The sequence below is a fragment of the Neolamprologus brichardi genome, chromosome 14 (assembly GCF_056152115.1).
Source record: "Neolamprologus brichardi isolate AB-2024 chromosome 14, ASM5615211v1, whole genome shotgun sequence".
In the NCBI taxonomy this organism is placed as follows: Eukaryota; Metazoa; Chordata; class Actinopteri; order Cichliformes; family Cichlidae; genus Neolamprologus; species Neolamprologus brichardi.
Genome location: NC_142117.1, coordinates 38,183,603 through 38,194,968, shown reverse-complemented (window position 1 = coordinate 38,194,968; position 11,366 = coordinate 38,183,603). Strand labels below are relative to the sequence as shown.

Below are 11,366 nucleotides of genomic sequence, written 5' to 3'. Positions count from 1 at the left end.
ATTTGAATATCATCAGCATAAAAATGAAAAGAAATGTTATATTTGTCAAATATAGAGCCCACGGTTGGAATGTACAATGAGACCAACATAGGGCCCAGAACAGACCCCTGGGGCACACCACAATCAAAATGGGTAACAGAAGAAGAGTAGCTCCTCATCACAACAGAAAAGGACCTATTCAAAAGATACAATTTAAACCATTCAAGGGCGCTTCCTTTAATGCCTACTAAATATTCTAGTCTTGTTAGCAGAATGCTGTGGTCCACCACATCAAAGGCTGAAGACAAATTCAGTAAAACCAAGACCACAGGGCTCCCTAAATCCGCAATTAAAAGGTCATTTAAACTCTGCGCAAAGCCGTTTCAGTACTATGACGTGGTTTAAACCCAGACTAAAATCTGTCGCTATTTCGATTAGCATCTAAAAAGCCTGGTAATTGCTGAAGAACTACATATAATAATAATAATGGATTGCATTTATATAGTGCTTTTCGAGACCCTCAGAGCGCTTTACAATACCACTGTTCATTCACTCTCACATTCACACACTGGTGGAGGCAGCTAAAGTTGTAGCCACAGCTGCCCTGGGGCAGACTGACAGAAGTGAGGCTGCCATATCGCGCCATCGGCCCCTCACCAGTAGGTGAAGTATCTTGCCCAAGGACACAACAACCGAGACTGTCCGAACTGGGGCTCGAACCGGCAACCTTCCGATCACAAGACAAACGGCCAACTCTTGAGCCACGATCGCCCCAATATTCCTGTGCTTAAACTGCTGTTTTAAAAATAAGTGATCCATTTTCCTTTTTTGGATTTCTTTTTTAATAATTTGTTTTGATTGACAAATAAAATTTAAAATACACAAAGACAATCAACAGTGAAACAAAAGCAAGCCTACATGAAACAAATGTGTGCAGATGAGAGTAAGCTGACATTTCCAGACTTTTCTGGTCCCCATGATGACCATGCCCATCCCCCAATAAAGTGTGTGCCTCAGCAGGTGGAGAGAATCTTGTTTGCAAAGGTTACACCTTTCCTGAATTTTGCGGTCCCCATGTTACCCATCAGTTTAGCTCCACCCCTGCAGACACTCATTTCAGCACGTGTAGCGATGTTAGACGGAGAAAAGCAATTTGTGCAAGGACAGCGGTTACTCGATGGAAAACAGGTAAGTCCACTCAAAACTTTATTATTCCTGTTCTCAATAGATGCAGGGACGTTCCAGAAATGTTTTTAGCTGTTTATGAGTTAAACTTCTTAACTATACGATGTTTTTTCGTAGTTGGTGTGAGGTTAGCTAGCTAGGCTAGTTAATTAGCTCTGTGGCCTAAGGCTTACTGAGGGATGACGATGGCTCATTGACACTCGTTTGGTTGTTTATTTACTGGGTGCTTAATTTGACCTATTTTACATTGGTACTAACTTTTAAAAGCCTAAAGTCTTATTGAGATGCTCAGGTATTCAGTGGTGGAGTTGGCGAAATATGCCGTTATTTTTGTGCCACTATTTTGAGCGCACGTCAAAAGATTTTGCAAGTACAAGTGTTGCATTTTGAAGAGAAATTTATTTTGAGCGAAGAAAAGCTAAATTCCAGCAAACCAAATTCATTGCTGCGTTATTTAAGTGTTTGCTATTATCCATACACACAATAACAGCCCCTCTCGCTCAGTTTTTGCATTTGCTCTTGCTAAGATCTCTGTGGACCCGCTCGCAGTGTGTCGCTCGCGCTCTCAACATCTCTGCCCATGTGCGTTCAACTCTTTCTGTACAGCGTTATATTTGTGCCACAAAACCACTATACCACAGAATGCGTTTAGTCCAAAACTCAAACGAGGCAGTGGAAGAGGAACGCAGAGTGGCGGAGTTTGATATATTATTCTCTCTCGATCACAAAGTAAACTTTTAAGATATTTTAAGGCTAGAATGTTGCTGTGTAAACTTCAAATATGTGCTCGATTTAGAGAGACACCACATATTTGCATTGTGTTCTAATGTTTTCGGACATGCCTGTAACCCACCAGCTGACCGCACAGCTGAACTGGCCATCGGCTGATAGTGATTTTTCGTAACGGTATAAACTATGAAGGTGGTGGATTTGAAAAGTGGTCATGATGGACTCTGGGCTGGACCAATTACAATACATCCGTATTGAGGGGAAAAGGAAGCAATTTGTCCCGTGAATTATAAAGCGGAACTTTAATCTCAGCCAAACCGATTTACTCAGGAACAAATGAAACACTGAAATAAGCCAAACAATAACATTTAAAAGTTATCTAAGTGATTTATATATCATCTTTAACACGAGTAGCGAAAGACTGCGGGGGGTTTGAAAACGCTGTGCCTGGAGTCTGCATTTGACCAGCCGGTCACCTTGTGGATAACAGGCATCTCCGAAAATGTTAGAACACTTTTGCAAATATGTGGTGTCTTTATAAATCAAGAAGATAATTTAAGTTTACACAGCAACATTCTAGACTTAAAATATCTTAAAGTTTATTTTGTGGTCCAGAGAGAGTAATATTTCAAACTCCGCCACTCTGCGTTCTTCTTTCACTGCCTCGTTTGAGTTTTGGACTAAACGCATAGTGGGGTGTTTGGCTACAATAGCTAGCGAGCTGACCGGAGACCAAAACAGCCAATCAGATTTTTTTGCATCCAAGTCTGTGATTGGTTGGTTTTGTGGCACAAATATAACGCTGTACAGAAAGAGTTGAACGCACATGGGCAGAGATGTTGAGAGCGCGAGCGACATACTGCGAGCAGTCTGCAGAGATCTGAGCAAGAGTAAATGCAAAAACTGAGCGAGAGGGGCTGTTATTGTGTGTGTGTATATGGATAATAGCAAACACTGAAATACATTTTTTGCATGCAGCAATAAATTTTGTTCGCTTGAAATAATTTTCTCCTCAAAATGCAATACTTGCAAATTGTTTTTACGTGTGCTCAGAATAGTGGCACAAAAATAATGCCATAGCAAAAGTGGATGGAAGCTGTGAATACAAATATTTATTTTATTTTTATTTTTTTTAATGTGGTCAGCATGTTTAACCTTCACGTTCAGTTGCAGTGATTCTGTATAGCTTATCTTCTGAGTAATTCTGATTAGTTCCTGTTTGTTTTAAATCCATATAGTTATCTATTTGTTTAACATCACACTGTGCCTGGAGACCAAGGTCAGGTGCATGAGGCCTAGTAAAACTACTTTTGTGTAGAAACATGGAGTCTGGTCAACCCACTGTCATCTCAGCAGTTTTATTGAAACAAAACAGCTGCTTCTGTTCTCTAGTTTGGTAAATGGCTGGCACTGTGGACCTTTTTAGATGATCTGGACCGCAGCAGTCTTTAATGGCAGTGCCTTCAGAATTAGTATGCACATATGTAAAATTAGTTAAGTCATCTGTCTGGGCTCAGTTAGAGAGGTAAACAAAACGCACATGCCTGGTGTGTGACATGGACAGAACCATGGGTTTTCCATGCGTGGAACATGCACGCAGCTACAGATCCTGTTTGGATCCGTGCAAGTCGGCAGAGCAAAGAGCTGCGGCTCTGTAGAAACTGTGTTCTTTTAAGCTGACATGCTTGATGATTTGTGTGGCTCATGCACCTGTGTGGGGAGCCTGCCATGAATATTTAAATATGAGTTAAGGAGAGGGTCACTTGCTGTGGGGGGATAGAACTGTGCACCTACAGGATAACTGCTTACAACAACACAGCTGTGGATTTAGGGAGAGAACATACATGTAAATAGAAACTGTTAAAAAAACCTGTTTAATCATCTCAGTAAAGTTTATTATTGCTGAGAACTTGGGCTTTTTCAGAAATACAGTATGCATGGCTTTTACTGTGATACCTCTGCATGCATGTATATTTAATGTAATTTTCTCATGTCTAACTGGTACACTATCCAGATTCAAAAAACGTTTGGATCACCTGAGGGATCATCATGAAAAGTGCTCAGAGAAGTACACCAAGTACATCAATGCCCAACAGGTAATGTAAATCTGCTCATGTAACTGTTTTTTGGATGCATTATATTGTGAGCCAAAGACCACATGACCGGTTAGTGTTCTGAATCAACAGAAAACTTGCTTGATCAGTATGTCGTTATTTTTGTGCCACTATTCTGATCGCATGTAAAAACTATTTGAGTGCATGTAAACATTTTTTGCTAGTACAAGTGTTGCATTTTGAGGAGAAATTTATTGTGAGCAAAGAAAAGCTAAACCAGAGAGAGTAATATTTCAAACTCTGCCACTCTGCGTTCCTCCGCCACTGCCTCATTTGGGTTTTGTTTGCTCGAATTTAGCTTTTCTTCACTCAAAATAAATTTCTCCTCAAAATGCAACACTTGGACTTGATATGGTTTTTTTTGTTTAGTTTTTTTACATGCGCTCAAAATAGTGGCACAAAAATAACGCCATAGATCAGTTGTAGGTTTAGCTTCATGTTTCCTGAGAAAGTGATACAAGCTTATTTTGCACTAGTCTAGTGTAAGTGTAGCTGCAGTTTACATTATTTTATCTTTTGTTCTGTTTGGAGCGGTGCTTGCTTGATCTAAAGCTGATCTCAATCCAGAGGCCTGCATTCTGTTTAGTGAGGCTTTAACATGTGTGAAGAAAGTGCTTTTTTTAAATTTTTATTTAAAGCTGCGTACAGTTTTGCATGGCCCTCGCCTCTTTCCCATATTTCCATACACAACTGCTAATTTGCTGCCCAGTGCAGGTCATCAGGGCAGTAGCATGTTTTTGCTCAGGTAGAAGGTCATGTAGGTTGAGTCGAAGTGTGGGTTTTTAACAAAGTATTGGTCTCCTTCTGGTCTCTTTTTTTAAATTATTATTATTAAAGCTCACAAGCATCCGTTTCTGTGAATGTTTTAATTTAAAATTGTATACATTTCCAAATTATGCTTGGTTATGGGATTGCAAAGTTAGAGTTAAATCCTCTGCAAATGTGGAGATCAGGGGTCATGTTCACAATTATCCATGGGAGAACCATTACAGTAATTCACATCTGATAGTCTGTAAGCTGTGTTTGACTGTAGATGTCAAACTTGAGTCTAGAAATGCAACAACTAGAAGCAACAAATATGATGTTGCACTTAAACTCAACTTGTTAAGTAATGCTACATTAGGGTCTACTCCCCACTTGGATGGTTGTAATTTATGCCTCCTTGCCTTCGTGCTGCTGTACTTTTTTTTTTTTTTTTTTTTTTTTTTTTTTTTTTAAACACTTCTTTACAAGATAAATTATTACCCCCCCCCCCCCCCTTTTTTTTCCAGCAGTTTTTCACATTTCATAAGAAGGCATTAAGTGGCATGGGGTTTCATTCATTTTTAGAAGAAGAAAAGTTTTTCTTCTTCGGCTTTCTTAAAACTTAACTCCAGAGAGGAAGCCCTTGATGGATTATAAGGAAGGAACTGTTTGCCACAGTTTGAGTTTCAGACAAGACACACTGCATATTAGTTTTGTGATCACAGACTTCAAGATATTTGACATGGGTCCACCTTTAGTGCCATTTACCATCACTGTTTTTAACTAATGGTTAGCTGGGAAATAACAATGCAGTAGCTTTTCAAGAACAAGGGTTGGACAACACTGTGTAAAGTAAATGTCTTAGAAATAAAAAAAACAAATTTTACTTTAGAGTCATTTTTAAACACATTTGATTCAAAAACTTAATTTATATGGCAGATAAATGAAGTAAAGTTTTGATTGTAAATGTAATTGTTAACAAAAAAGAATTGGTCTTTGGTTTTTGTTGTCTCTAAATGAGAAAATAACGAAAGAATCAAACACTGGATCTAATCAAAACTGTTACAGAGCCTTAATATTGCAAATCAAACAGTAAGACTGTAACAGACTTTAAGTAGAAAGTAAATTTTTAAACTAATGTGAAATTATTAAAGGCTTTTTTTTCTGAGCTTAAAGTAACCTGTTTTGTTTGTCTCACTGCAGGAACACAGCAGCTCAGATTCTGACAGCAATGTAATGACAGTTACTGGTGAACCACCTCCTGTGCTGAAAGATCCTGAGGTTCCCCCCCTGGAGAGAACAGACAGCATCTTTGTAAGTTTGCTTCATGATATCATCTATACACCACCAGGATTAGCTTTACTTTTCTTAGATATAATGCTTAGTGCATGAAATACTCAGGAGTGTTAATGTTATATTGATACTTGAACATCCTTGTTTTTGTTGTGCTTTAAAGTTTAACATTTAGGATACAAGGTCAAATAATTGTTGGCCTGGGTTTGAGTTGAAAAGTAACTTACATTTTAGTCATTTCTGTGGACTTCTACAAATGCCATTGTTTAATTTTAAATTGTGAATAAAGACATGTTGAATTTGGTTTTCAAAGATTTTTTTTTTAATTGCCACTGTTGCACAAACATGAAATTTGGTCCTGTTAACTGTTTGTACCTAAACTACTGCAAAAAATTTGAACAATGTGGGGTTTTATTGTATACTTTCCAGCTGCCACAAGACTACCTTGACCAGCTCTCCAAGGTGTCGGATGAATTGGAGATCCTTTCAAGTTGCGTCGAATGGACTGAGGATGAATTTGTCCCACCAAAGGAGCTGATGGAGGAAAGCAGTTCTGAAGGATCTGTTGATGTTCCTGCTCAGCGCCCAATGAAAAGAAAGAAAAGAAAACTTCACAGGACTTCGAAAAGAGCCAAACGGACGATTACTTGCTCAGACAAAGATTCCAGGAGCACAGAGAATGAGGAGGACACCAAAAGAGCCAAACGAACAATTACTTGCTCAGACAAAGATTCCAGGAGCACAGAGAATGAGGAGGACACCAAAAGAGCCAAACGAACAATTACTTGCTCAGACACAGACTCCAGGAGCACAGAGAATGAGGAGGACACCAAAAGAGCCAAACGGACGATTACTTGCTCAGACACAGACTCCAGGAGCACAGAGAATGAGAAGGACACTAAAACAGGTAAGGTGTCTGTCATGAAGCTGCAGAAAAAGGAGGATGGTGGAAGAATTTACAGTAAGAAGCATTATTGTCTTTATTGTCCGATTAGTTGCCATAAAATGGCAAGGCACTTGGTGCGGAAACACAGTTCTGAAACAGCGGTTGCAAAAGCCATGACCTACCCTTTGAAATCAAAAGAAAGAAAACTGCATTTCGATCTCATCAGAAATAAAGGAGATTGTGCTCATAATAATGAGGTCCTTAAATCAGGAAGTGGTACCCTGATCCCAAGTCAGCAGGCTTCCAAACCAAGGCTTCTTCCTTTCACAGAAGATGTAAAAAAGATGCACATTTATCTGGATCAGTGCAGAGAAGAATACCAGAACAAAGTGAGAAACAACCCGGACAAGAAAAACTGGTCCAAGCTAGCTAAGATAACTCTGTGTGAGCTCATTCTGTTTAACCGCAGAAGAGAGGGGGAAGTTTCAAGGATGCCATTAAGTGCATTCACACTTAGAGACACGTCAGGAGTTCAGTCAGATGTTGTGACCGGTCTTTCTGAGTTGGAGCAAAAGCTCTGCCTGCACTTTCAACGGATCGAAATTAGAGGCAAGAGAAACCGCAAAGTTCCCATTCTTCTAACTCCAGACATGCTTTCATCCATGGAAATCTTGGTTGCTCATCGCCGGGTCTGTGGTGTGCCAGATGAGAACCCCTTTTTCTTTTCAAGGCCTGAGGCAGAGACTCACCTAAGAGGATCAGATGCCATTAGAGAGATCGCAAGGGCCTGTGGAGCTGAACATCCAGAAACTCTGTCCTCTACAAAGCTAAGAAAACAGATGGCCACGCTCTCCACAGTTTTAAATTTAAGGGACAACGAAATGGATATACTTGCAAATTTTCTTGGACATGACATAAGAGTTCATAGAGAGTATTACAGGCTACCTGAGGGGACTCTGCAGTTGGCCAAGGTCAGCAAAATCCTGATTGCCATGGAACAAGGCCGTCTGTCAGACTACAAAGGCATGAACATGGATCAAATCCAAATAGATCCAAATGGTAAAAACATTAGGCAATACTGGTGATTTATTTCAAAGTAAATTCTTAGTCATTGTCTTTAATGCTTTTATGCCTATTTTTCAGACAAAGTACTTGATTGTCCTGATAGCGAGGTCTCTGACACAGAGGGGGACTCATCTTTTTGGTCACCAGGAGGTGGGTTACAAACACTGCTGTTTTTCACTGCCAACATACTGAAACAATTTGATTCACAAGTTAATGATTCAATTTTACAATTCAATGTCATTCCGTTATATATAAATTTTATAGTTCAAACTTTCCATTTAAAACCAATTTTGATTATGGCACACTTGATAAACACTTAATGTCTAAAATTACTAGATTTATGCTTTTGATGAAGCAATTTTGCATTTTCTAAGTAAAGATCATTTCAATATCAATGTTTCAAGTTTAATTAATTTTTTAAACTTTGCCAAGTAACAAAGAATTTTTAATTCCATGTCCAAATTCAGCAATTCATTACAGCATCTTTTTATTTACAAAGGATCATCAACATCCAAAAGAAACCAACAGCTGACTGAAGAATCTACAGACAAAATACTGACCATTGTTTCTAAATATCCAGGCTATACTTTACACTGTTCCCCCTGTGTGTCCCAGCAGGATCTTCAACACCCCAAGAAAAGCAGAACACGGAGTCAGACAGTTGCAGCTTTGAACCAGGTATCTAACACATGCTAACAGATCACATTAAGAAGGCCTATCATCACCATTCATCTTTCTCCAAATTCAGGCCACTATAGGCTGGGGTAATGGTGCCGGTGTGCTTGGCTTGCCATCCTCAGTTGTGTCTGTCTCGCCATTGGTTTTTTTTTTTAACCTCCCTTTTTCCTTTACCTTCTCTTACGTACCTTGGCACTGTGTTTTTTTTTTTTTTTTGTTTTTTTTTAATCTTTACTTTCCTAGTTGTGTGTTTATCTAGTGGTTGTGCACTGATTACATATAACGGGCAAACACTTTTAAATCTTCATTCTTACCATTCGTTTCGGTCCGACCACTGCTGGAGTGTGGGCAGCACTAATCTACCACAACTGGATTCGTCCTTCGGCTTCTCCTACCTACCCCTCCCTAATCTCCACAAGAAACGCTATAGGAAGCGAGAAAGAAGTGTCCGTCACGTCCGTCTCAGGGCCAGAATTACGGACCATGTACATGCTAGCCTGGACACTCCATCCTTTTTTTTCCCTCCTCCCTGGTATGCTCTGACGCCAAGTTGCCTACTTATCGCTGAATTTACCCGGTTGATCATCAAGCCTCCTCTGAAATGAGGGTGGACTCTAAACATTTTCTAAATCTCTACACCCCCCCACCCCGAGCTAGCTGCTGCGAGGTATGCCGCATTCTGGACAGTCTGCAATCTAAGGAGAAGGGAGGAGGTAAGGCCAATTTAAAGAGAATTGCAGTAGTCCAACTTGGAAGTCACGAATTAATAAGTTTTTCCAGGTCATTCTAAGGAATATAGCGCTTAGCCTTAGAAATGAGGCGCCGCTGATGAAAACTAGACCAGATTTACCAGCTTTTATTTCCAGTTATTTACATCTGGCTCAGACAATCAACTTAGATGATATTGTTTGTTTAAACTAAAGATCCACCAATATGTTTTTTTTGTTTTGTTTTGTTTTTTTTCTCAGGGCCGGCATCAATTATTATGCAGTGAAATATTACATGTTATTTACTTCATTCAATGTTAATTCTTTCTGTTCAATATGTTTGCTTACATGAAAAATGGGTGGGTTTAAACAAACTTTGATCTTTTAAATTGTTCATCAGGTATAGATGTAAAAACCTGAAATCCTGATAGGAAAATCTGCGGTCTGATATTTATCAGTCGCCTTGAGGCGACTTTTGTTGTGATTTGGCGCTATATAAATAAAATTGAATTGAATTCAATTATCTTTGAAGTTAAACCCAAAGGAAATCAAACCTCTTTAGGTGACTCAAAAAGAAGAACTTGGCCTAACTGTCCAAATTTTTTCAGGGGACTGTAAATCTGTTTAATGATTTCATTGTTCCTCCAGCATTTGTATAACACCATACAGCACAGGTGTCAAACTCCAGTCCTCGAGGGCCAGTATCCTGCTTGTTTTTGAGATATTCTTGCCCTACCTGCTGCTGATTACCTGGATCAGGTGTGCTTTGCCAATAAGAAGCTACAAGGGCAGGCTCGTTGGAAAACAAGCAGGATACTGGCCCTTGAGGACTGGATTTTTAAACCCCTGCCATATGGGGACGTTTGTCACTTTTGAGATATTTACATGCAGTACGATACCTCCACTGAAGTGGCAAAAATAAATGGGGGTTACTTTTTATTTCACTTGCTCACATGTTGTATTTTCACTTGTTCAGTTTCCTATTTGCTTGTCTGTCCCTCACACGCGTCTCACCACTGTGCTCTGGAAATCACTAACATCAGAAATATCACTTCATTCTCTTTTCAAATCCTCACTTAAGACTCATTGGTTTATATTTGCTTTCAATCCACAAACATAACAGCAGTGTCACTATTTTTCTGTACTTTTGTGGTTTTCTGTATTTTACTGCTTGTAATGTTGTGCAGTGTACTTGAGTGCCCCTTCAATTAAAATTATTACAGACCTATTAATACCTTTGTGTGTTCTCAGGAGCTTCACAGAAGAGAAGCTGGTCAGCTGTGGAGACCCGTGCCGTAGAAAAAACATTAAAAAGCTTCATAGAGAGTGGGAAAGTCCCTGGAAAGGCGGATTGTGTTTCATGCATTGAAGCTTCACCAAAGGAACTGGAAAATAGGACATGGAAAGCGGTGAAGTATTATGTTAAAAACAAAATAACAGCACTGAAGCGCAACAGTGCTAAAAGACTATAAGTTTTGAGGACAAATGCATACCTGCACATTTTGTGGGCTGCTTGTTTTGTTTGTTCCTTTTTTCATGTTAAAGCTTAGGTTTAGTTTACACACAGCTGGCCTGGAGTAAACAAAATTGATTGTTTTCTTTGCATTTGTGTACAGCAGAACTTTTTTTCATTTCATTTTGCATTGAAGGTCAGTTAAAAAAAATGTTAATGGCTGTTTTTACATTGTTTAAATTTTGAATAAATTCAACACTTGGCCTTTTATTTTGAAATTAAACTCTGCCATTTGCTAATATTGAGGTGCCATGTGTATAAATAAAGAGTTTAAACACGACAATTGTTGTTTGGTTTGAGAAGTTTCAGTGCGGTTGAGTTAACAGTTTCAGCACAGCTAGTATTACAGCTGTACAGTTTAACATGGTAGGAAATGTTAATTATTTCTGGTGAAAAACAAAGTTTCTCATTTTAAATATAGAAGGGTCCCCACGGGAATAGTAAAATTCAGGGTTTTTTTCTCCATGTGAGTG

General features: G+C 39.1%; 1 protein-coding gene across 2 annotated transcripts; it reads left to right on the top strand.

Annotated features, from left to right (window-relative positions):
- The first annotated feature begins 671 nt into the window (after positions 1 to 671).
- Positions 672 to 10,917, top strand: LOC148099670 (uncharacterized). 2 transcript variants are annotated; one of them, XM_087851304.1, is made up of 7 exons: positions 672 to 1,167; positions 3,908 to 3,989; positions 5,955 to 6,065; positions 6,474 to 7,989; positions 8,074 to 8,145; positions 8,614 to 8,673; positions 10,632 to 10,917. In XM_087851304.1, the coding sequence occupies exons 1-7, from the start codon at positions 1,157 to 1,159 to the stop codon at positions 10,850 to 10,852; spliced, it is 2,073 nt and encodes a 690-aa protein (XP_087707430.1). In that variant the 5' UTR covers positions 672 to 1,156; the 3' UTR covers positions 10,853 to 10,917. The 2 variants fall into 2 exon arrangements, with proteins under 2 accessions (XP_087707430.1, XP_087707429.1); XM_087851303.1 differs by having other exon boundaries at positions 8,611 to 8,673.
- Positions 10,918 to 11,366: the final 449 nt, after the last annotated feature.